The sequence below is a fragment of the Neovison vison genome, chromosome 13, assembly GCF_020171115.1.
Source record: "Neovison vison isolate M4711 chromosome 13, ASM_NN_V1, whole genome shotgun sequence".
NCBI classification, from domain to species: domain Eukaryota; kingdom Metazoa; phylum Chordata; class Mammalia; order Carnivora; family Mustelidae; genus Neogale; species Neogale vison.
The window spans coordinates 36,381,355-36,408,407 of NC_058103.1; the positions used below are offsets into that span (position 1 = coordinate 36,381,355).

The 27,053-nt window shown below is 43.2% G+C and overlaps 2 protein-coding genes across 2 annotated transcripts in view; one reads left to right on the forward strand and one right to left on the reverse strand.

Annotated features, from left to right (window-relative positions):
• Positions 1-22,623, reverse strand: part of MTHFD1 (methylenetetrahydrofolate dehydrogenase, cyclohydrolase and formyltetrahydrofolate synthetase 1) — a 57,390-nt gene extending 34,767 nt beyond the window's left edge. The window contains exons 1-4 of the mRNA XM_044232333.1: positions 22,268-22,623; positions 7,813-7,897; positions 923-982; positions 459-512 (exon numbers count right to left, since the gene is read on the reverse strand). Coding sequence (XP_044088268.1) covers positions 459-512; positions 923-982; positions 7,813-7,897; positions 22,268-22,623 — 555 coding nt within the window. The remainder of the gene's footprint in view (positions 1-458; positions 513-922; positions 983-7,812; positions 7,898-22,267) is intronic.
• A 141-nt stretch (positions 22,624-22,764) lies between these two features.
• The window catches only part of LOC122894486 (golgin subfamily A member 6-like protein 1), a 47,200-nt gene continuing 42,911 nt past the window's right edge, over positions 22,765-27,053 (forward strand). Inside the window, exon 1 of the mRNA XM_044232334.1 lies at positions 22,765-22,778. The gene's annotated coding sequence lies outside the window, so the exon portion shown is untranslated. The remainder of the gene's footprint in view (positions 22,779-27,053) is intronic.

The window sequence follows — 27,053 nt, forward strand, 5'->3', positions numbered from 1 at the left end:
GCACAAATGTAGGACATTTTCATGACCTCAGAAAGTTCTTTTCCTCACCTGCTCCTTCACTGTTACTCCCTCCACCCTCCGGGAACTGCAGTTCCAACTTTAATCGCTGATGATCTGTTTGGCTTATTCTTGACCACCACAGAAATGAAATGTGTATTGGTTTTTAAAAGGCAAACAGCTACAGGCCCAGGATCAGTTTTTAACGAACACTGCAGGGGATCTGAAGCACACGACACCGTGCAAGCAGGCATGGTGTACCAAGCTGCCATACCCTAGGAGGGCACCATTTACTCCGCAGGTGTTTGCAAAGATTTTTCTGGAGGCAGAGTCAGTCTGCGAAGAAAGAAATTCCTCGAGGTCCTTCCTGTGGCCAGTGTACCAACGCCTAAAATTCCGCTAACCCCAAATCCAGAGAGGATCCAGCACGTTAGCTGCCCTCTTATCAATCTGTTGCTCACCTCAGATTCTGTGGCCGTTCTTGGTAACTTAATGTGTGTGGCTTTGATCCCAATCTGCAAAAACGGACATTTAAAACAGGTAAGTGGCAAGAGAACGTGAGGCACGGGCCATTTCTTTTAATCACGATGACTGAATCAAATCTGGGGGCCTTTGTCCCCATTTCAGCCTCTTATGTTCTGAAGAACCAGTCTCTTGTTTTGACCCATTCACCCTTTACTTGCTCACTGTCACCACTGCACTCAAGCAATTTCGAGTCCACCGTCTCTGCTTTTTGGGAAGTCTAGGGATCACTGATTAGAGACATCCAAGAGCAAACCAGAGACTGCAGCTTAAGTCCACATTTCTATCTTGCAAAACTGAGAAACTCAGGTCTGGGCAGTGACAGTTTTACAAGGAGGGGTGCAAAGGGCAAGGTGTCACCAATTAGAGCTGGGGTGGGGGTCACGGCTGTTCTGGGCTTTACCTCTTCAGCAGCCTTCAGCTTCACATTTATATAAAGATTAGAATCATCTCTGTCGCCAACCTAGAATAATAAATACATGCAAATCAGATGATCAAAGAAAGGCAAAGTGTACAGAAAAGCTTCTGAAATTTTAGTTTTGATAAAAGGAGTGTTTAATCATGAGACTCCTGTTGCAGAGAACTTTACAGAAGAATGGAGAATGTTGGGGCAGGATGGAGACAGCAACATAGGTGGCGTTACCAATCCCTCCCCAAACATGACCCACCCGACTGCTACTGAAGAAAAGCCACAAGAAAAAAAAAAAAAAAAACAAAAACTAGGGGACATCTGCATCTGCCTTGGAAACTGAGCGCAGGTGCCACAGGCCTTCCAGAAACACGGGGAATTTGTCGACCTTTGAGCTGACATACCCGAACAGAGCACAGAGGGCTGAACTGTCATCAGGCAAGAAAAACACCATGGCCGTGGGAGCCTGGAAAACCCAAAGGGTATATTCTGCACCCCTTCCCCCCTCCCCAGGGGCAGTGGAAAGTTCTCTTGCCCAGCTACACAGAGAAGAGAAACCAACTGGGGTGGAACTAATTCTAGCTTACACAGAAGAAACACCTCTGCAAGGCAAAGGGCAGTCCGTGGCCCTCAAGGCAGAGAGGAAGGCGTGGCATCCACTGAACCACTATGCTACAGTCTCACTATGGTGTTCCCCCCGTTTCTTCCATCATGAGCATATACTTATAATTTCTGGCATGTAAACATCGATCTGCAAAACTTTATTTTACAGATATTTTTCCATGTTCCAGTGACTGACATAAATTTCATTTCTCCTAAAACTGCCGAGGGGAAAAACAGTAGGCTCACTGATCCAACAGTCAACCGACACATGACTCCTCTTAACAGGACAACCACAGAGAAAGCGCTGGCCTTAGCAACAGAGTACTTCCAGTCCTTGTCACATTGCTGCTGTCAGTGGAAGCTCTCCTGAAGGTCACAGAACCCTACCTTGCACTGACCTTCAGCTGTCCTTTGTACAGATAGTTCTCAGTTTTGCTTGTGCTCATCTGAATTTCATGTCGGAAGAACCCACCGAGGGGAATTTTATTTTTTGTGGGTTACATACAGCTCTGTGCATTAGCTACTTCCTGTGGGGGAATCACTAGAATTTTGGAGCCTCTCATGTTTGTTCCTTGGCCATTTCCTACATGTGCTCCTTGCTGGTACCACCCAGCCCTCCGGGATTCAGTTATCACATTTGAGAAACCATGGAATTCTTAGATCTGAGTGGAAAAGGAGGTGGTTTCCCATACAACAGTATTGTTCTTCACACTTTCGTTAATATTTATAACTATACTGAGTTATCTAAACTTAACTCTGAGATTAAATGGGTTGACTGCTCACCTCGGGTCTGTTTTAAACCACAACTTCTCTGTTCTATAGTTTATCTTCCTACATTCCCCCAGGTAGCTGAAATGCAATCTGAAGTCACTTTCCCAGAAAAGGTATGTGGGTTTTTTTTGTTTTTGTTTTTGTTTTTGAGTCTATGCTATCTGGAAATATCTTTCAGCTGTTTTTGCCCTTGACAGGATTCACTTGGCTGAATCTGGAGTCACAACATTCTCCTTCAGAGATGCTATCTTCGGCATCTGGTGTGATAGAAGAGAAGTCTCAAGTCTTTTGTTGTGGTTCTTTTATAGGTAACTTGTTTTCTGGCTACAGGTTTCTAAAAGAATTTTTCTAAAACTCCAAAACCAGGGGTACCTGGCTGGCTCAGCTGGTGGAGCATGCAATTCTTGATCTTGGGGTTGTAAATCTGAGCCCCACATCGGGTGCAGAGATTATTTAAAAAAAAAAAACAAAAAAAAAACCCATAAATTTCAAAGCTGCCACCAGTTTTAAGAAAGAAAATGTAACAGTTATAAACATGTATCAAAGTTTTATTATAATCCTAACGCAAACGAAAAGACCTCTCAAAAGCCAACCCAAAGGCTCTCAGTATGGACATTTTATTTTTAAATTGTTTTTTTTTTTTTTTTTAATTTTAAAATTTACTTGAGAAAGAGAGAGACCACAGAAGAAGCAGACTCTCCACTGAGCAGAGAACCCGAAGTAGGGCTCAATCCCAGGACCCGGAGATCATGACCTGAGCCAAAGGCAGACGCTTAACCGACTGAGCCACCCAGGTACCGCAGTTCGGACATTTTGTAGCCGAAAATGGTTATGCAATCATTGACAGCCTAGGGACTAGATGCAGAAAGAATGTTTAGTTGAGAACAGTAGATTCTTGACTGACAGTCAAGTGAGTAGGTGGAAGACTGGTTTCTGAGAACAAATCTTAATCCTATCAATTTATCAAGAAAATCACTGAAACATTTTATCAGTAATGCTAATTTCTTCCTCTAAAAAGGTGAATTGCATTATTCTAAAAAGGTCCTATCCCTGAACAAGTTAGGGACTTTTTTTTTTTTAAAAGACAGAGGAAGGGAGGGGGAGAAGAAGAATTTTTTTTTTTTTTTTAAGATTTTATTTATTTATTTGACAGACAGAGATCACAAGTAGGCAGAGAGGCAGGCAGAGATAGGGAAGCAGGCTTTCCGCTGAGCAGAGAGCCCGATGTGGGGTTTGATCCCAGGACCCTGAGATCATGACCTGAGCCAAAGGCAGAGGCTTAACCCACTGAGCCACCCAGGCACCTCGGAAGGAGAGAGAATCTTAAGCAGACTCCATGCTTAGAGCAAAACCCAATGCAGAGTTTGATTCCATGACCCTGATATCATGACCTGAACCAAAATCAAGAGTTAGACGCTTAACCAACTGAGCCACCCAGGTGCCTCAGGACCTTTTTTTTTTTTTTTGACACAAAGAGTCTACAAACCATTTCTTTTCTTTCTTTCTTTCTTTCTTTCTTTCTTTTTTAAAGATTTTATTTATTTATTTGACAGAGATCATAAGTAGGCAGAGAGGTAGGCAGAGAGAGAGGAGGAAGCAGGCTCCCTGCTGAGCAGAGAGCCTGATGCGGGGCTGGATCCCAGGACCCTGAGATCATGACCTGAGCCAAAGGCAGAGGCTTCAACCGACTGAGCCACCCAGGCGCCCCTACAAACCATTTCTGTACAGGGTCAGAGTACATATTTTAGCTTTTGGGGGCCATATACTCTCTCATATATTCTTCTGCTTCATTCTTACCCTTTCCAACCTGGGCAGCATTTGGATATGGACCACAATTTACTTATCCCTGGCTTTTTTGTTGTTTGTTTGTTTTTAACCTTATTTATTTTATTCTGAGAGAGAGAGAGTGAGTGAGTATGAGCAGGGAAAGGAAGAGAGGCAGGGGGAAGGGACAGACGCTGTACATATTGTCATCTGTTCTGTAAAGGACAGGGTGGGTGTGGTTACATGGATTATGACCAGTCCTTCAGTTGTAGCTGAAAGACAGACAGGAAGTGTCCAGATCAGAAGCCTAAAACCTATGAGCAGGTGACTGTAGTGGCCCCAGAGGGTGGGAGAAATAGAAACTGAAAGGAGCGAAGAGATTCCCAGAGCTTATGAGAGGCAAAATCAACAGCATGCTATTTCCCTACATCTAAGGGACTGAAGGAGAGAAATCCTAAAGAGAAGGGCTTGGCTTTCTGGTCGAGTGTGTGGGAAGATGGTGTCAGTCACCAGCAGGGAGAAAACAAGAGGTCTGAGAAAGCAGGGATGTGATTACGACATAATGTGTAGGCCTTGCACCATGGAAAGATGTTGACTCTGGTGCTAAAGTGCAAGATTACAATATTCTACCACTGTTTGATTGGCAAGGACACAGAAGACAAGCTGCAGAACAGTGTCTATGTAATGAAAACACTTGCAATCAACAAATTTAAAATACAAGTTTGGAAGTCAATCTTACAAACAGGAAAAAAAATCGTAATATTGCTAAAATTGGAATTTAAAAAAATCCTTTCTGAAACCTTCTGAAAGGTTTACAGAAATAAAGTTCTTGCCTACCACATTTACTCTTTCTACAACAAACAATTCTCAAGAATAAACCAAGAAATAACTGGTCTCCCAGATGTACCACGTGAACGCCCACTAAATATCCCTTTGATTCTCATTAATTTGCAAAAAAAGGAAAAAACCCACCACAGCAGAGAACACACCAGGCAGAACCACAGGCCTTTGTGCTTTTCTTCTCAGCTAAGGCCTCTCAGATAATGAACAGCAATGGGGGAAAATATTTAAGAACTATTCACTCCGATATTCTCAATGAACACAGTACAGAAACCCAGCAAGGGATTAAACTGATAGCACGTAGACACACAGAAATGTGAAGTGAGAAAACAGGCGTCTCTGAAGGGCATTTCAAGTGAAAGTTGTCAGTCTCCTGTCATCCAAATCAACCCTTCAAATGTGCATCTGTCCATCTGATCATACGACAGACATTTGTTGAATGCCTCCTACAGGATGAATCAGGTGCTCAGGGAAGAAACCCTGGAGAGGGGCCTAAACCAGGAAGGATTCTCCCAGGCAGCTGGAAGAACTAGGTGAGCTCACTTAGGGAAAGAACAGGTGGAAAAGAGGCTGGGGCATTCAAATGGTTTGGGTATCAGGAAAATGAGGAATAGTAAGCAAAGGAGATTAGAGAAGGAAGCGAAATGAGAGATGTCCTAAAAACCGAGTCTAGAATTCAGAAGAAACCCAGGTTTAGAAGCTACTGACCTAGAGCTGGTACTGAGAGCCAAGTTAAACTGCCAGATTTGGGGCAGTGGTTCCCAAAGCGTGGTTCAAACACTCTAGTGCGGGGGGGGGGGGCGGACTCCAAGACCCCTTCAGAAGCTCTGTGAGTGCCAGACTGCTTTATCATGATACTATGACATCATCTGCCTTTTTCTCTGTAGGACTGACATCTGTATTGACAATGCACAGGTTCACAGTGGGTAAGACGGCCAGGGACACAGCAGAAAACAAGGCAGTGGCACCGAACTATACTAGTCACACCACATACTCACTGAAAACAGATGCCAATTTCACTCGGAAGTGCTCCCGATTGGGGCGCCCGGGTGGCTCGATGTGGGGCTCCCTGCTCAGCGGGGAGTCTGCTTCTCCCTCGCCCTCTGCCCCTTTGTGCTCGTGCTCGCTCTCTCTCTGGCTCTTGCTCTCACTCTCTCTCAAATAAATAAATAAAATCCTTTTAAAAAAGTGCTCTTGGGCGCCTGGGTGGCTCAGTGGGTTAAGCCGCTGCCTTCGGCTCAGGTCATGATCTCAGGATCCTAGGATGGAGTCCCGCATCAGGCTCTCTGCTCAGCAGGGAGCCTGCTTCCTCCTCTCTCTCTGCCGCCTCTCTACCTACTTGTGATCTGTCTCTGTCAAATAAATAAATAAAATCTTTAAAAAAAAAAAGTGCTCTTGGGGCACCTGGGTGGCTGAGTGGGTTAAGCCTCTGCCTTAGGCTCAGGTCATGGTCTCAGGGTCCTGGGATCCAGCCCCGCATGGGGCTCTCTGCTCGGGAGGGAGCCTGCTTCCCCTTCTCTCTCTGCCTACTCGTGATCTCTTTCTCTCTGTCAAATAAATAAATAAAATCTTGAAAAAAAAGTGCTCTTGATGAAGCAGTAAAAATTATTCATTTTATGAAACCTGAGCCCTTGTGTACATGTCTTTTTAATACCCCGCGTCGAGAACTGGGAAGCATTCGTGAAGCACTTCCATCCCACATAGAGGGTTGTCACCAGGAAAAGCCTGAGTTTTTTGCCCTTGCAAGCAAAACTGTTGCATTTTTAAACAGAACACTATCTTTATTTGAAAAAACCGACAAAGAGTGATTATTCACGCTTGCATATTGGCAAATATTTTCTCAAAACTGGACAAAGTGAGCCCACTACTTCAAGGAAAACAACTAACAGTATTTGCTGCCAATGGTAAAATCTGCGCTATCGAGTGAAAATCAAAAATTTTTTTATCCACTCCTGGGAGCTTGATAAACTTCTCAGTAATTTTTTCTGATGAGTTTGTTGGCAATATTAACGCTTGTGACTTTCTTTATATTGCGTAATGAAATGTGTTAACATTTGGAAGAGCTGCATAATTCAGTGAACCATGATTTTCCAAATGAGAGATGAAGGACAAAACAAACCAAGCTGGGTAAACAGCCCTTCAAACTGCAACAGAATACAACAGATATTGATGTAACCGAGGAGGAACGTTCACCTGCACACTTTCCGATTCCACACTGCGACTAACCTGTAAAAACTTTTACAGGGTCCTGTTGTAGTAACAAAGAAAAACAGCCACACTTTTCTGGGAAGACAACTGAAAACACCCTTCCCTTTTACAACTATACATTTATAGGAAACCAGATTTTCTTCATTTATTTCACTCAAGCCAGCATGTGACAAAAGGCTTAAGGCAGCAGCAGACGGGAATCCAGCTGTCTTCTATTTAGCCAGATAATAATAAAAAAATTTTGTGTTTTTGCAAAAATGCAAACTAATGTCCCTCTTCTCACTAAATTTTGTTTTTCAAAAGTCATTTTTTTTCTCCTAAGACTGTTACTTATGCTAACATGTAATAAACTTAATACCAGCATTTTTAAATGTATAAATATTTAAAAACTTATCTTAATTTCAAATACAGTAAATATCAATGGGTAAATCCATATAAACAAAAGCTCTTTAAGGTCTTAAATTCTGAAAAGTGTAAGCAGTGCTGAGACCAAAGGGCAAGAGACTGGACTAGGGAAAAGGAGCCCAGACAGAAGAGCGGACGGCCAGGACACACCAACATCTACAAGCCGAGCTGAAGAAGGGTGGTCTAAAAAGACAGGACAAGGTTTTGCAGAAAACCAATAAAACAAAAGGACAGTTGTGGTACTGAGAGGTCTGGAGAGGAAGATATTAGTGGAAATAACACAATCACAATACCTGTAAAATTGCCAGGCCTGGTGTAAAACCAGGAACTTGCTCCTTCATCTGAGAGACTTGGTTCTTCAGTCTCTCCCTTATTTGCCTAGAGGAAAAGGAAAGGTTGGAATTAACATCAAAGGTTTCAAGCACAAGTAAGCCATGTGGATTATTACATGCATTTCTCTCTTAAATTCAAAACACCTTCACTGAAGAGACATTATGTGGGACAGTATGTACCATGAACTTTCCGTCCATTCTCCAGGACTCAAGCGGACACTGGTCTTTTCTAACTCCTGATGACACTGACTGGGCTACGAGGTATGGGGAATTATTAATTTAAAACATTTTAGTTATCAGAAAAGACAATTATTATATGAACTCACTCATATGTAGAATTTAAGAAACAAGGCAGAGGATCACAGGGTAAGAGAGGGAAAAATTAAAGAAGACAAAACCAGAGAGGGAGACAGACTATAAGAGACTCCTAATCACAGGAAACAAACTGAGGGTTGCTGGAGGGGAGAGGGGAAGGACGGATAGGGTAACTGAGTGATGGACAGTGAGGACAGTATGTGTTGCAATGAGCACTGGGTATCATTTAAGACTGATGAATCACAGACTTGTACCTTTGAAACAAATAATACATTACATGTTAATTAACTGAATTTATATATAAAAAAACCATTTTAGTTGATGGCATTCAAAATCACACTGTGAACAAACAGAAACGTGAATGAGTACTTCTGGAAGGCTGCCAATCCTCATCTTCTTCAGCATTTCCTCTCTCCAGGTGCCATATGAAAAAATTTTGCAGGGAAGAACTAGATCTCACACCCGCTCAACTCTCCCTGGTAAGATGATCACAGTGCATTCACATAAGACTGAATCATAACCAATGAATCCCACTCCAAAGACAGTATGAACTTAAAAACTATATCTTAATTAGCAAAAGAATTTTCCTCACAAAAGAATTTAATGCAAGGTAAAAAGTATAACCTCTCATGAAACATGAAATTTCTCAATAATACAACAGGACATCAAGTACATTAAATCACTCCCATAAGTAAACATTCAAAATAGTCCAACTTTGCCCAGTTATGATACAGTCACGAACTTGAACAGGCTCTGTCTCTGGTGAAGGAGCCCTTTTGTCATTTGCCTTTCTTCATCTTAACCATCTCTGACAAAGAACTATATAGGAACATTAGCAAACATCTCTTCCTTCTTTCTAATGTGGTTACTTCCAGATCCAGTTCCAAACCACTGACATAAATAGGCACAAATAGATTATTTGGAATAGCCTCATCAATGTTAAGAATGTTGAATGATACAAGAAGTCATACTTAAGAGTTCAAAACTGTATTTCTAGCTAGTGACCTTATTTTTAAAAATCAATTGCATCAATTATCCTATACAATAATACAGTTTAAAAGGATGAATAGACTGTTGGGAGTTTCTTTCACTGGGATTCGACCTGAAAAGAGGCCACAGTTCTGCTCTGACGCAAGAGAACAGGAAATACTGGAGCCGCCATGTTTTCACTGGCCTGCTACTGGAAGGGCCCAGCAGTCCTAGTCTTGGCTGCTTCCCTGGGTGACTGGACAGAGTGTTGGGCTATTCCCGGCTGAATTGGGAACAGACTGTAAGGGGTGAGAATCAGGGACACAAGCAAGAAGTTATTCAAACTGCAAAGGTCTAGACACAGGTTCCTACGGGCTCTCCTTTAACCCTCCCAACCCAAACAAAATTGGCTGGGCAGGGAGGCAGGTTTGGAGAATAACCATCTCTAGGCAGAATGTAAGACAGTAATAAGGAAGAGCAGCAGTAACGGCTCCATACAGGTATCCCCTGCTTTTCAACATTTCAGATTTCTCCACTTCACTTTTCAGAAACGAATCCAGAGGATTTTTGAGCTTTTTAAAAAAGATTTTATTTAAGAGAGAGTGTAAATGAGAGAGGGAGCAAGCACAAGTGGGAGTGGGAGGGAGGCGCAGAGGAAGGGGGAGAAGCAGACTCCCCACTGAGCTGGGAGCCCAACATGGGGCTTGATCCTGGGACTCCAGGATCGTGACCTGAGCCGAAGGCAGCCACTAAACAACTGAGCCACCCAGGTGCCCCCAGAGAATATTCACTTTTATGAAAAAAGGGAAAAAACAAAAATGGCATTCAGTTATTTGTTCTGCAGCAAGCCCTTATAGAGGCACTACTTGGCTCCTTCCTGGGGAACTCAGCATCTCAGCCTCAAGCCCCTATAGCTCTGAACTGTGTCCGTGAGCATCTGTGCTTTACCTTGATTTATTTTGTGCATCTATTTAGTGAAATGTGTCCTAAGATATTGGAAAAGCCCAAGAGAGTTTTTTTTTTGAGCCTGGAAATGCTCAAAAACTTTCCGTATGAGCTAATGGTAACAAATTCTTCGCTTTGTGCCACTTTGGTGTGTGAAAGTTTTCATTGGAATGCCGTACTTTCAAACTGTCAGGGAAATCTGTATCTGAGAGACTCAGTAATGTTGGACACCAAGGGAAGAGAGGGTTTCCTTTTCCCAAAGATGCAGAAAGGGGTTCTGGGCAGTCCTGGGGCTTTCTGTGAGCCAATGGGAGAGTAAAACAGCAAGTGCAAAGGCCCTGAGTGGATAAATGAGGTCCAAGGAGAAGCAGTAACCAAATGAGATAGACTGAGGCAGCCTGTCTTTTATTGTATATGTGATGGGAAGCCTGAGAGGACTTGAAACAGGGTTGACATGATAGGACTTAGGATTTCTAAAGGATTATTCTTGGTTGCTGACATGATAGGACTTAACATTTCTGAAGGATTACTCCTGGCTGAATTGGGAAGAGAGGATCAGGAGAAAGGTGAGAATCAGGAACACCGACAAGAAGTTATTCAAATTGCAAAAATCCAGGCCAGAGGTGATGGTGGCTTGGACTATTGTATGGTATGCTGGCAAGAAGTGGTTGGATTCCAGATGTATTAACATGAAGCACAGAGAAAATGCCAGGGCTGCAGAGGACTCTGAGGTTGGGGGGGTTGGTGTAAAATAGAGTGGGAAGAACTGACGACCTCAAGTATTTTATTTTAAGTCACGGGGCAGATTCCATACTGATACTGTGAATTTATCCACCAAATCTTATAAGGGTTCTAGAATAATGGCCATCTGAGACTTGAAGAAGGGAGTCTAGAGGCAACTAAAAATGGTCTTTTTACCCAGCAGGTAGCAAGCTATGAGATCCCAGTACTACACGGTGGTAGAGGTGGAAAATATTTTAGCCCAGTAGGTTAAGAGCAAACAACAAAATGTTCTGTATCTTCTTGTCTTTTTTTTTTTTAAGATGTATTTACTCATTTGAGAGAGTAAGAGTATGTGTGTGAGCAGGGAGAGGGGGAGAGGGAGAATCTCAAGCAGACTCCTTGCATGGCGCTTAGTTCCACGACCCCAAGATCATGACCTGAGCCGAAACCAAGAATCGACACTTAACCCTCTGAGCCACTCAGGTTCTGTGTTTTCTATGCTATAATGTAAAATAGGTCCATGTATGCAAATTTTTTCCTAAAAAAGATAATAGATTGAGATCAGTTACACTGAATCCCTTAAACTTTTTCTAAGAAGCAGGACTGTTTTTGAAGGTGCATTAGCAGGGATATTCTTTCAACTAGAAAGATTTGTTTAAAAATGAACGTTTTAGGCCTCTTCGTAAGATGATCAGAATAGCAATGAGACATTTAAAAATACACATAAACTACAATCAGGAAGAATTAGACAGCTCAGAACACTAAAGTAATAGGCAAAAAGTTTTCTGCTCTAGCAAGGGGAAAAAAAAAAATCAAGGCACTTGAATTCGGTTTCCAAGATCCCTTTGAAATCCCCCTCTCCTTGGTTTTCTGGGCTGGCCACTAACTGAAGAACCTTGAAATGAAAAGTATAAGAAGAGCCAAGTGTCAAGCATGCATGCCTGAGGCTAAGAAACTGTAGAAGACCTCTGTGGAGAGAAAAGCTAACCTCTCCCTCCCTTACCTACCTTTCTTTTAGTAGTGTAATGAGTTAAATGGTAGGAAACTCTTCAGTTTTTACAGTTCCTTATTTCCAGACAGTTAAAATGCTAGAGCAACTTCTGAATCACTGAAACCTCCTAAATCAACAGAAACTTCCTTGAGTTGCAGATGCCTTGATTTCTAGCCATGGCCCATGAGTCACACTATCCTGGTAAAGATTCTGGGGCAAAGTGAGGCAGAAATAGGCACTTGGAAAGACGCCCTTGATCCCTGAATAGTAGACCTCCCAATGCCAGCCTGCATGAACATTCTCTAAAACCTAAGGAATGATACATCTCAATCCCAATGTAGGATAAATCCGTACTAGAGTATCAGTGAATGTGGTGAGACAAAGTAGCAGTAAACTATTACAGTCCTGTTAGACTGATACTAGTAAAATAATCATAGCCAATTAGATGTACACAAATACAAACGCAGTTTTAACTAAGTCGCTACTGGCATCTAGTGGGTAGAGGTCAGAGACGCAACTAAATCTCCTACAGTGCACAGGGCAGCAATGATCGAGCCCACATGTTAACCTCACCCAAGGTTGAGAAGTGCTGCTATGGGCCAATAAAAGGCAATGTTTGGGGTTATCTTTTTTTTTCCTAAGGGGAGAAAATTAAGGTAGAAATCATTTCTAATTTAACCTGTCAAAATGTGTTTATATATCTACAGTCAAGAGTCATGTGCATTACTCCTGGTTTTCCTCAAGTCAACTTCCAGCACATATAGCTATAAAAGAGCCTAATCAATAGAAGTCAAAGGTACACATCCCTACAAATTACATCACCCCCAAAGAGTCCTAATACCCCTACAGAGTCACCCAGATCTCTTTTGCCCAAAGTCTCATACAATTATTCCTGGCAAAGTCCACTACAAATTACAACTCGTTCTTTAACACGATGGTTCGTTTCCAAATTTTGGACATTTTATGACTGAGGAAAAAAGCGTGGCTGAAATATAACTCAATAGGGACATTTCAACAGAAGCTACAGGTAGAAAGAGAAGGCAGTAGGAAATTTCTGACTAAGAAATCTACAAGATGAAAATAAAAGCTGCCTCAGTTAACACTGAAATGTAGCACAAGCTTAGAGTCATTCCCAAATGATTCTCAAAGGTACACAGAGTAATAAGCTTTTTGTAACTGATGAGAGAAAAAGGAAGGACATTCATCATGGAAGCAGGCTCCCCGCTGAGCAGAGAGCCTGATGCGGGGCTCGATCCCAGAACCCTGCGATTATGACCTGAGCCGAAGGCTTTAAACCCACCGAGCCATCCAGGCGCCCCTGGTATGTAGGGCTTTTATAAGAACACAAATGTCTTTTGCTTCTCCCCCTGCAAGGAGTAGATGATTGTTTTAAGATTTTAACAGTGTAGTACAACACAAATGTTTTATTTGCTTTATTTTCATGTTATTCATTTGTTGTTTTATTTCATTTGTTCTTAACAACTTTTATACTGCTAAAAAATACTTCAAATTAAAAAAAAAAACCAAAAAACCACCACCATGTAGTTCCTTGTAAAATCCATTGTAATTGTGAGGCCACCTAGTGTTCTAAGAAATACATACATTTCAAATTCCTACTTAAGTAAAATTTAAAGACTGAATTACTACCTTCTTTCAGAAACTGATTGTTTTCACTGCTACATGACATAATAGTAACAGCTACATTATATCAGTATACAGAACAGTCAACTAATACTAGTACTTTCCTTCATTATGTTGAAGAATATTTAAAATAAGAATTATTATAATTAATGCAAATATATACTAAGCTTGACAGGTACCTCAAATATATACTTGAAAGCTTAATGTGAATCTATTTTATGCCCCAATAAAATTTATAATGTAAAATTCTTCCACCCAGTTCTCTCAAACTCTCTCAAAGACCCAAGGATGGTTAAGTTGCCGGATATTCAGGACATGAAAATGGCTAAATGGTATAAAATTCTAATGCATCTTCTGATTCCCAGTGGGTGTACAGGTCATCCATATACACAATCATAAAATAACTACTTACTATGAGTTTCTAGATCAGGGTTTATCAGTTTCAGCACTACTGGCTTTTGGGCTAGATATTCTTTGTTGCAGGGGGCTCCTCTGCGCATTGTAGGATGCTTGGTAGGAACACCCCTGGCTTGTGCTTCTTGATGCCACTAGCACACAGCCACTCCCCATATGACAACCAAAAATGTGTCTCCAGACACATCCAAACGCACCCTGAGGTGAAGAAAAGGGCAAAATTGGCCCCATTTGAGAACCACTGACCTAGAAGGAACACATGGATCTGGGAAACTCAGTTGAACTGGTCAAGACAGGCTTCATAAAAGGTAGGAATTTAGAAATGGATCGAAAGTACATGGGCGGGGAAGGGCATTACAGAGAGGTCAGAAAAAGAAAAAGCACTGCCAGCGTTCAGGGGGAACACAACCAGGTGTGGCAGGGTTCCTGGACAATGCGGTTCCACCTCCCTCCCCCTCACAGGGGAGTGGGGCAGCTTCCACGCTGATCCCACAGATCTGCGACAGAAAGACTAAAGAGTACAGCATTGCTAAACTTTCCATCTCCTTTCAAAATGTCAGGCATCCAGATTTGGGAGTATGACGACATACATAAATGTGTTGGGAAGCAATTCAATTTTTAAAAATAATTCTGTAAGCCCAACAAAACCTCTATTTGGCCTCTAGGTCACCATTTTGTAAGCATTAGTTGGTGGCAAGAGTTATGAGACCTCATGGCTGATGGCCCCAAATATGAGGATCCGTGAGAGCCCAACTCCTAGATTTAATCTATTAACCACAGGTGTGGCCGTCAGAGCTGATGATGGTCCCACGCAAGCCTCTGGATTATCATCCAAAGGGAATATGGAAAGAGGGTGGCAGAAAGGGGGCCCCCACTTGGAGGGGAAGAGTAGACTAAGAGCTCTGAGAAAAGCCTCACAAAGACCTGAGCTTTCTGCTTTTAGACAAGGCTAAAGAAAAATCTTGGTTAAAAAGGGCTTAGGTCTAAGAGGCTGCTTACTAAATAAATAGGGTCTAGTACTTGGGCACCAAAATGAAAGACCGTTTATCATGTTAAGTCAGTGAAGATAGGGGCACCTGGGTGGCTCAGTGAGTTAAAGCCTCTGCCTTCGGTTCGGGTCACGGTCAGGGTCCTGGGATCGAGCCCCTCATCGGGCTTTCTGCTCGGTGGGGAGCCTGCTTCCTCCCTCTCTCTCTGCCTGCCTCTCTGCCTACTTGTGATCTCAGTCTGTCAAATAAAAATCTTAAAAAAAAAAAAAGTCAGTGAAGATACATTTCTTAACAGGCTCTGGCAAACCCTTTTACCAAAAAACCCCTATTTCCTGGGACTTCTCAAGCACCAGCAACTCAAAGCTGTACCTCTCCTGCCCAGGCTCCAGCGGAAGAACTTTCTATTAAGGGGGAAAAGAAAACCCTAGCTCACAATGCAAGGTTTGACTTGTCTCCAACCTTGACAATGACTTTCTGAATAGAAGCAGTTTGGAAGCCTTCCAAAGAGATTAATTAGTCCATTCATCTCCTAACAGGAAGAGCCAATCCAGTGGATACAAGCTTGCAATTCCTTTTAGCAAGCCACAAGCCCTTGGCAAGGCAGGAGAATGCCACATGGAGCCCCTGCCACCAGCCTTATAACTTCTGGTCACATTAGTCCTTTGGCCAAAGTTTCAGAAACTGCAAAATGCAGTAGCAGGGGGAGCAAAGTGCAGGGCACAGGGTGCTTGGGGTTTTTTGCACGATGGATCTCGTAAGAGAATCCATTCCCAACAACACTAGCATACAGGCTTATTCCCAGGGCCTGAGATGACACACCCTTTTAATCCTGTCTACAACCCCAGGATATAAACAAGGCTATTGCCACCCACAAAGCAGGGAGGAGGAGAGTGAGGCTGAGTGACTGGCCCTGGCCATACAAGGCCTTACTCTCTACGCAGCCCAGCCCCTACCAGGGTCAACAGAAGGAGAAGGAGCCTTTGCAGGGACCCTCCTGCGTGTTCCTGCAAGTGGAGATACACAGGGGACCACTCACCCCTACTCAAAGCCCCACTGTAAATCCCAAGCTGCCTGATGCCAACCTTCCTGATGGATGAGGACACTTGTTCTTGACCACATCCTCAGGCACCATGGCTACTGCCATGGTCACAGCAGTCAGCTGCCAGACCCAGACTCTGCCAGCGAGAACTAGACTCCAGAGCCTGGCTGCGTGGACTATTTACAACCTCGCGGAGGAACGGTTCCTCCTGCTCCCCGGCAAGGCTCCCAGACTCAGGCCAGCCTGGGCATTCAAGGTTCAAGATAACTTCTGAAAGGCCTGCATTTTGGATCTCCCTATTTTTATTTTATTTATTTTATACTATTTTTATCTCAAAATTTGTTAAGCACAAAAGGGTCTACACTTATCCTTAGGACAACATAAAAAGCTTATCATCAACAACAACAAAAAAAACAACTTATCAACATTTAGTAGCCCTTCCCTGCTAATTCTGTTTCCAGAAAGAGTTCTTCTGACCCTGAAGCTAAATGTATAGCCATGGTTCCATTTTTATCTGTGACCAGCAAAATAAATTCTAATTTTAAGGTTCAAGGTTATAAGCCAACTGCCAAAGATACAGCCTGAATAAATACAAACATGATTTGTTTATTCAACAGGTACTTCCTAAGCACCAATTCATTAAAACTTAACTATGTGCCAGGGACTGCTCTGAATGCTGTACCAGTAATGACTCATTTAATTTCAACAACCTTATGAATTAGGTGCCATTACTTCTCCAACATACAGAGGAGGAAACTAAGGCACAAAGAGGTAAACTAAGTTACCCAGGGACTCCCGGATTGGGGGCAGAACTGTATCTGGCTCTAGGGTTACTGCCCACAGGGAGCTCACAGATTTACTCAACCTACAAAAACTAGTAAGAGCACCTTCTCTCGCAGGCCTGACAAGCAGAAAACCCACGTCTCTTCACAACCAGTCTTTCCAGAAAGAAGACTTGACCAAGAAAAAATGCCACCAATGGAGGGCTCCAGTGTAGCTAACAAAGGGAACCACAGGGCAAACAAATCACACAAGATTCAGCAGGCCCCACTTTGAAAAGAACAGAGGTAAGAACTGTAATCTCTAGCCTAAAAACCAATTCAGGGTGGTTCTTCCATCTAATTTCCACATCTCTGAATAATCTCACTTCTTAAGAAGATATTTATTTATTTATTTGACAGAGAGAGAGAGAGAGAGGGAGAAAGCGCTTGCACAAGCAGGAGGGGCGTTAGAGGGAGAGGGAGAAGCAGGCTACCCACCCACCATGCAAGGGGGAGTGTGACAGGGCCTAGATCCCAGGACTCTGGGATCATGACCTGAACCAAAGGCAGGTGCCCAACCAACTGGGCCACTCAGGCATCCTCCAACCCCACCTTTGAATAATCTCTGAAAGGACATCTCTGTTAAGCCAGGGTGGGCTCTCACCACAAATGACAGGGTATTTCACTCAGTTCCTCTTCTCAGTCTGCTTCTCTGGGGCCATCACTGTTGACCCCAAGGCAGCCATTTAATAACCAGTGAGGTCAAAGGTCCATCACACAAGCTGCGTTTTGTTTTTTTTTTTTAAAGATTTTATTTATTTATTTGACAGACAGATATTACAAGTAGGCAGAGAGGCGGGCAGAGAGAGAAAGAGAGAGGAGGAAGCAGGCTCCCTGCCGAGCAGAGAGCCCGATGCGGGGCTTGATCCCAGGACTCTGGGATCATGACCTGAGCCGAAGGCAGAGGCTTTAACCCACTGAGCCAGCCAGGCGCCCCACAAGCTGTGTTTTTTGGTCAGGAACTCCCTTCCCCATTACACTGGGAGGCCCACAGTGCCACCACCTTCAACTATTTGCCCCAAAGTCATCTTTCCAGTAAGTATGAGCTTAATTCCCACATTTAAAATTACAATTCCCCCATGCTTCAGAAATCTCTATTCCTTTCTTTGCTCTGGTTTTCCCTTTGGCACTTCTCATCACTTCACATTTCTGTACCTATTTTATTGTCACCATCTACCCAAGAGGACACAAACTCCAAAAATAGGGATTTAGGCTATTTTATTCACTACCACAGTCCCTATGCTCTGAAGAGTGCTTGCATACAGGAGGCATACATATATTTAATGAAAAAGTGAATAAATACCCAAACATGACACACACTTGCCTCTAACCTTCAGATCTCTCCCAAATGTTAAACTCAAGACTGCAGCATTGGAAGCCTCAAGGGAGAAAAGGGGTGTTCCTTCTAAAGGGAGATAATTGGGCAACTAGATTTCCCACAGGGTTGAACAGGCAGAGATGGAATCTGGAATGATGAACTCTTGTCTAGTCCTGGCTCCAAGGAAGATACAAAAGAAGAATAATGAAAACAGATCAAACTCAAGGAAGGCCTTTTTCAGCAGAGTGGGAAACAAGGCCGCGAAAGGAAGACTGCTGTCAAGATTAGCTTACAAAACTCCTTCTCGCAAAGTAATAAGTGCCTGACAGAATGAAAAACACCGTGTACTGGGCCACCTCTGCCTAGTGACCTAGTGACCTTTGGCCAAATCACATCGCTTTCAGCGGCAGGACAGGATGGATCGAGTGGACTGAGTTTTGGAGAAATTCTGACTGTAGAACTCATGGCCTGCCCATTCTTTCTCCCTCCAAGTAAGAGATTTTACAGTTCAAAGACTGTATCAGGGAAAAGACTGCCCAAGGCCCTTGAAGGCTTGCAAATTTATCCCTGGAGAGAACCAGGAGTTGCCAGCAACCAAGAAAGCTAACCTGCAAACTTGGAGAAGAGGGGACCCCTTCCCTGGACTCCAGGATCCCTGGACGCCATGAAAGATGTTCACTTACCTTTCCTCTCAAGAGTGTCCCTGACCCAGTAAAAGAGGACAGGTGGGGACACCCTCCCAGAGCTTCCACATGGGAGTCCAGCCTACTCAAGCTATAAGAAGGCAGATTCCCCCAGAGCCATAGCCCTAGTCAGAAGCCTGTTGCAGCCTCAGCACAAGTTGCTGGGGGATTCCATGACCCTATGAGCCAAGAAAGCTGTCCACTTTTCCAAAGCTCCCACCTTCTGAGGAACCGTGACTAGTACCAGCTTCCGGTGTCCAGCACTCCATGAAGGTCAAGGGCCCAAGGTTTGGCAGTCTCTGAGCCATCTTATTAACACATGAAAGCAAGATCTTCAGTTAAGTACAAGGAGACCTCAGACTGACATTGTGTTAGTAGGAACTGATTACCAGAGGGCAATGTAAAAAGTAAGCCCAGTCAACTCTGAGCAGGCTGGGTAGAGGGACCCTTCCAGTACCTGATATGCAATTCTAGAAAATGCTTTCAATCCTTATAACAAAATCACTACCATACTTTGATGATGAGAACTAAATTTATATCTAAGGTTTTATTTAAATAAGCGGTTCTTAACTTTCAGGATGCATCAGAATCACAGAAATCAGCTTTTAAAAGACTTAGAGAATATATGAACTCAGTGGCTTATTGCTAGCAATTCCAATTACCAGTCTAGTGTGGGCACCCAGGCACTGATATTTTTCACAAGTACCCTATAAGACTAAATTGGCAAAACTATCTTGGAAAAGACTGGCAATTTCTACTAAAACCAATCATACATATTTGTCCTACTACTCTACAATTCTACTCTTACATACGTAACCAACAGAAATGTGTGTATATTCCACCAAAAGACTTGTAAAAGAAGGCTCATGTGACACATGTGTGGCTTAGTCAATTAAACATCTGACTTCAGCTCAGGTCATGATCTTGGGGTCTTGGGATCAAGCCCTGTGATGGGCTCCCAGCTCAGGAGGGAGTCTGTTTCTCCCTCTCCCTCTGCCCTTCCCCCTGCTTGTGCTTTCTCTCATGTAAATAAAATTAAAAAAAAAAAAAAAAAAAAAAAAGGGACGCCTGGGTGGCGCAGTTGGTTAAACGACTGCCTCCGGCTCAGGGCGTGATCCTGGAGTCCCAGGATCGAGTCCCACATCAGGCTCCCAGCTCCATGGGGAGTCTGCTTCTCCCTCTGACCTTCTCCTCGCTCATGCTTTCTCTCACTGTCTCTCTCTCTCAAATAAAAAAAAAAAAAAAAAAAAAGTGCTCATAGCAGTTATAACTCATACCACCAAAAACTAGAAACTAAGTGTCCGTGGATGAGTAAATAGTGGCAAATTCATACAGTAGAATACAATACAGCAATGAGAGTAAATGAACTACAACTACATTGCAACATGAAGTAATCTCAGAAACACAATGTTAATTCAAAGAAGCCAGACACTGAAGTCTTTATACAGTACAATGCTATTTATATAAAGTTCAAAGACAGGCACCATTAATCTACAGTGTCGGAAGTCAGGATATTGATTACCTTTATGGAGGGTGGTGACTGGAGGGTATAGGAAGGAGGGCTTCTGGGGTGCCAATGACACTTCTTGATCTGGGTGCTAGTTACTCGGTAAATTCATTTACAAAAAATTCATTGAGTTATGTATTCATAGTTAAATAAAAAGAAATAAAAACAAAAAGCTCCCTGAGTGACTTTGAGTTCATGTTGAGAACCACTGAAATTGACCTCAAGGGAGCTATCACTGTCAAAAAGATAATCAATCATCCATGTATACATTAACTTAATCATTAACACCACTAAGATGTATTGAACATTTATCATGTGCCAGAACAATTCTAAATCCTTTTTAGCTAAAAATTAATTCAATTCTCCTAATCACTCAATAGTCCAGATATTATTTTTATTATATCTGAGGAAGTTTTGGTATAGACAGGTTAACTAAATTGCTTAAAGCCACACAACTACTAAGGAGTGAAAGAAGGTTTCTAGGTATTTGGGATATCGACATAACAGGACAATGCATATATTTGCCTTTATGGAGCAAACAGACATATTTAACTTTCTCTCCACTCAACAATAGGTATCCACTGACCACCTATTCTCAGTGGCCTGCCAGGAAACAAGCCTAAATTATTTCTTCAGTCAGTCTTTTTTTTTAATTTTGATTTTTCAAAGATTTTCCTTATTTATTTGACAGAGAGAGACAGCAAGAGAGGGAACACAAGCAGGGGGAATGGGAGGACAGGCTTCCCGCAGAGCAGGGAGCCCAATGCGGGACTCAATTCCAGCACCTGGGATCCTGACCCAAGCCGAAGGCAGACACTTAAAAAGTCTGAGCCACCCAGATGCCCCTTCTTTTTTTTTTTTTTTTTTAAAGAAGACTTTATCAGAAAAGCCACTGGTAAAGGGAATAGGTTTGACTATAAACAAACAAAAAGCAAAGGCAAGCAGAAACAGTGCAGTTTAGCACAGCACAAGTTGAAAAGCAGTCAGATGTTAAGTATTGTGATTTCGAGTCTAAATGTCTGGAGTTCCTCTTTACCTACAGGAAAGATTCACTACCATTTACTGTATATCTCACCTTCTTTGTCCACCATCTCTACCTTCCAGGCAAAATCATTTTGCCCCAGGGTGGGTTTCACCAACAATGACTCCCTAACACACTCAAAGACCTCTACTCACAGAGTTGGCAAGTTCACAGGGCAATTACTGTTGCCAACTACAGCAACTACTAAGTAACCGATGAGGTCAAAGATCTCAAGATCAACTTCCAGGAGAGTCACAAAAGATATATCCTTCCCTCTTCTACTCTGGTATTTCTCCACCAGTCACTTCCCAGACAAAAAGCAGCAGGGTGTACTTCCTGGGAGTGTTTCGCAATCATATCCACTAGCTAAACATTTTGGATTTCCTGTAGGTCAAATGCAATAGGGAACAGTCGCAGGACTCAAGAGCCAAACTTGAAAGTAACTCTAGGGCCAGGAGGGAGACAAGGTTTTTAGAAGAGCATGAAACTGAAGGAAAAGGAAGTTTACTAGATTCCACTTAGCAAATGACTCAGGTGTAGTGGAAAAAGCCAGCGCTGGAAGTAGTCCCTCCATCACTATTCAGTCTTATGACCTTGTCAAGTTTATTCACCTCATTAATCTGTTTCCTCACCGCTGAATAATGGGGGGGGGGGGTAAACTGCATTAATGAGTTCTGATTATGGCGCTTCAGAAAGTCCCGAACACACTCTTCAGGCAGAAAGTCGTCAGCAGCTGCATTTTAGGGAGCACACTCGGGCCGATTAATACTAGTCCAAAACACAATAGCCAGCGAGCCCAGGCACGGGACAGCCTTCCTAGAAACTCGGACTGTGCCCAAGGCCCCATTCTCTGACCGCTAGGGACCGATCTCCAGGTGTGACGAGTTCAATACTATGTCCTCCCTCCCCACCCGGCCGGCCTTACTCTTGCGCTACATGTGTACCTCCTGCAAAAAAATGGGAACGTGGGGACCTGCACACTATGCTCAGAACCCTCGCCTGCAGCCCAACATGCCCTAGCAACAATGACAGGTGCTTACGCGGAGACCACCTTCCCGTTCAGGATTTCCGCCGGTGCCATGGCCTTTATTAGTCCGCTGCCCACGATGGACACCACCAAAACTGAGGATCCACTAGCTCCACCGGCGCGCGGGACAACCCAACCCACGTGTTTAGGGACTACCCAGGAGATGCTGCTTTTGCGCCTGCGCTCCTCCCACCCTGCCCCCGCCCCCCCGCCGATGCGCGTGCGCAGTCCGGAAGGACGGAAAGGCCTATGTAGCGAAGAGCGGGGATATGGAAGTTCGATGCCGCGGAAAGATGAAGGAACTCGGTGATGAGTGGCTGGCGGAAATGATTGGCTGGTGGAAGAAGCCCTTTCGGATTGCGTCTTCATGTAGGGCGGGGAACTCGCGGAAGAGGAGTCAGTTTCGATCCCAGCCCTTCCTGGGCGGAGCAGCGGGCGGAGCCCGAGGGGCGATCTCGCGGGAGAACGGTTTGGCGCGCGCGGGAGCGAGGCCTGTACCTCTGGACGGGCTTGGGCTCGCCAAGGTGTCGCCCCGGGGGCAGAGGGCGTGGCTTCCCAGGAAAATATGTGGGCAGGCTCCCGGGCGCAGGACGTGGTGGGGCTCAGGGCTGGCCTGCAGGGATGAAACCCGCAGGCCGTGAGGCGGCTTCCCTTTTGGCGTTCCTGCCCCCGACGCTGTCAAACTGGTGTGGGACCCGCACCCCTGTTTTGAGATCCGGGGTCCGGATAGCGCCCGTCACCGGCTTAAAATCTCAAGTGACGCCTGCTTGGCCGGGGTCGGAGCCAGCGCGCTGTTGTAGGCCCCTCTGAGCTGGAGCGCTATGTGGCTCTAAGTGCCCCGGGGTGACCTCGGGGTGGGTCCGTGCGGGGAGGGACGTCAGCTCCGCATGCCTAGATTTTGTCAGCTCCCCGCGCAGATCTGGTGTTGGAGGGGACGCGGGCCTTAAAACCCACGAGCCGCCGCCGAGGCACACGCTCCCTCTCCACAGGCGTCCACTCTGCTCCAGGAAACGAGCTGCGTTTTAATGTGCTTACGGTACAGTCATCCCTGGAGAGCTCTGAAGTCAAGTTGTACAAGGCACTTTGTTTCTTTCCCCTGTGTTATTGACAGAAAAAGTATGCAAGTTTGAGATTTGGTACACATGAAATAATTTCAAGAAGGTTAGTTAACATCTCCATTCTCTCACATGATTACAACAGCATTGTGTGTGGCCATAACATTTAAGATTTATTTTTTTTTATTTTTATTTTTTTTAGCAGTGATTCTCAACCTGGGATGATTTTGTCCTCTAGGGGACATGTGGCCATGTCTGGGGACATTTGTGGTGGTTGTTAATAATACTTTGTGGGTCAGTGTGATTGGCATCTGGTGAGTAGAGGCCAGAGATGCTGTTAAATATCCTACAATGCATAGCACCCCCCCAACCCAGAATTATCTAGTCTAAAATGTTAATTGTGCTGAGATTGAGAGGCTCTCTTTTTTTTTTTTTAATTTTACTTATTTATTTGACAGAGATCACAAGTAGGCAGAGAGGAGGGAAGCAGGCTCCCCAGTGAGCAGAGAGCCCAATGTGGGGCTTGATCCCAGGACCCTGGAATCATGACCTGAGCCGAAGGCAGAGGCTTTAACCCACTGAGCCATCCAGGTGCCCCTAAGATCTGCTCTCTTAACTATTGTTATAGTCACTATGCTGAACATTAGATCCGCAGAATTTATTCATCTTATACCTGGAAGTTTATACCCTTTAACTAATATCCTTACTCCCTGGCAATCACCATTCTATTCTATGTATATGAAGTGGGCTTTTTAAAATTCCACATGTAGGTATCTTCCGGTATTTATCTTTCTCTTACTTCACTTAGCATGTGACCTCAAGATCCATGTTATCCTAAAAGGCAGGATTTCCTTTTTTACAGTTGAATAATCTATATATATGTGGGTAGAATTGTGTATCACAGTCTCTATCTATTCTTCCTTCCATGGTACAAATTGTTTACATATATTGGCTACTATAAATTGAGGGTGCCGATATCTCTTTGAGAGCGATTTTGTTCAGGTCACTTTGGATTTGACCAAATACAGTTTCTTTTATAAACCATTTTTTGGGGTGCCATGTTTCACTAATGGAAGAGCTCATCTTTTCAACTTCATTCTTTTTTGGGAGGTTAGGGAAACTTTTGGTAGGTGCTTTTGTCTCATTTTAAATTCTGAGGATATTTAGTAGCTTTATGTGTGAAATTAGAGAATCTCTTTTTGTTTATTAACAGTTTTACTGAGATAACTTATATGCCATAAAATTCACCTAATTTAAATGTACAACTGAATGATTTTTACTATATTTATAGACTTGTACAACCACCACCATAGTAGAATTAAAGAATTTTTGGTGAGTTTTTTTTCTGGTAATTTGCACAAGTGGACATACTAGAAACACAACTTAATCAACTAATCTTCAATAAAATAGGAAAGAATATCCAATGGAAAAAAAGACCGCCTCTCCAACAAATGGTGTTGGGAAATTGGACAGCTACATGCAGAAGATGAAACTGGGCCATTTCCTGACACCACACACAAAAATAGACTCAAAATGGATAAAAGACCTCAATGTGAGACAGGAATCCATCAAAATCCTAGAGGAGAACACAGGCAGCAATCTCACTGACCTTGGCTGCTGCAACTTCTTGCTAGACACTCCCCCAAAGGCAAGGGAAACAAAGGTAAAAATGAACTACTGGGACTTCATCAAGATCAAAAGCTTTTGCACAGCAAAGGAAATAGTCAACAAAACCAAAAGACAACAGATAGAATGGGAGAAGATATTTGCAGATGACATATCAGATAAAGGGCTAGTTTCTAAAATCTAGAAAGAACTTATCAAACTCAACACCCAAAGAACAAATAATCCAATCAAGAAATGGGCAGAAGAGGGCACCTGGGTGGCTCAATTGGTTAAGCAACTGCCTTTAGCTCAAGTCATAATCCTGGAGTAGTAGGATCAAGTCCCGCATTGGGCTCCCAGCTCCATGGGGAATCTGCTTCTCCCTTTGACCTTCTCCTCTCTCATATTCTCTCTCACTCTCTCTCTCAATTGAATAAATAAAATCTTTAAAAGAAAAAAAAAGAAATGGGCAGAAGACATGAACAGACATTCTCCAAAGAAGACATCCAAATGACCAACAGACACATGAAAAAATGCTCAACATCACTCGTCATCATGGAAATTCAAACCAAAACCACCTCACATCAGTCAGAATGGCTAATATTAACAAGTCAGGAAATAACAGATGTCAGTGAGGATATGGTGAAAGGGGGACCCTCCCACACAGTTGGTGGGAATGCAAGCTGGTGCAGCCACTCTGGAAAACAATATCGAGGTTCCTCAAAAAGTTGAAAGATAGAGCTACCCTATAACCCAGCAATTGCACTCCTGGATATTTATCCCAAAGATACAAATGTAGTGATCCAAAGGGGCACCTGCACCCGAATGTTTATAGCAGCAATGTCCACAATAGCCAAACTATGGAAAGAGCCTAGATGTCTATGGACAGATGAATGATAAGGAAGATACGGTATATATATATACAATGAAGTACTACTCAGCCAGCAAAAAAAAAAAAAAAGAAAGAAATATTGCCATTTTCATTGGGGTGGTTGAATCTAGAGGGCATTATATGAAGTGAAATAAGTCAATCAGAGAAAGAAAATTATATGTTCTCACTCATATGTGGAATTTAAAACATGAAAAAAAAAGTCGTAGGGGAAGGGACAAAAAAATAAAGCAAGATGAAATCAGAGGGGCAAACCATAAGAGACTCTTAGTCATGGGAAACAATCTGAGTGTTGCTGGAGGGGAGGGAGGTGGAAGGATGGGGTAACTGGGTGATGGACATTAAGGAGGGCATGTGATATAATGAACACTTGGTATTATTAAGACTGATGAATAATTGACCTCTACCTCTGAAACCAATAATACATTATAAGTTAGTTAACTGAATTGATATCTTACATTAGCAGAAAAAAAGCACAACTTAATAATGCATGATATAGTGATATAACTTGATATGAGGACCTCTGAACACATACCCTTATATCATGTTTGACCAGAACAAGTAAAATTAAGCGAAAAATTGAATCAAGTGTTCCTGGAAAATTGCAGGTAGTGAAACTTCTGTGGCTTATAGTACCAAATAGATATTGACTATTTCAGCTGTCTTGTTTGCTGAGGAAGATGGCAAACCCCCAATTTACAGCTGGAGAAATAGACTGAAGGGATACCTTGCCCAAACTATATGGCTGTGCCTGGGATAGGCCCCACACCTTCCTTTGTCTCTAAATATATTGCCTTGCCAGCTCAACAGCCTCGTTTTCAATAGTAATAATGTGGGGCGCCTGGGTGGCTCAGTGGGTTAAGCCTCTGCCTTCAGCTCAGGTCGTGATCTCAGGGTCCTGGGATCGAGTCCCGCATCGGGCTCTCTGCTCAGCAGGGAGTCTGCTTCCTCCCCTCTCTCTGCCTGCCTCTCTGCCTACTTGTGATCCATGTCTGTCAAATAAATAAATAAAATCTTTAAAAAAAAATAGTAATAATGTCTTCATATGACTTGTATAATTCATTCACTCATTGAGGAAATAGTTACTGAGTGGCTGCTGTGCTAACAACAAAATTACTGCTCAAGGTGCTAGAGATGCCATAGCAAAACAACCAACTTTCTGCCCCCGGCTAATATTCCGGTTAAGTGAAGCAATGATCAATTAAATAAACATATAATTTTAGATGTTGAGACATGTCATTTTTTAAAAA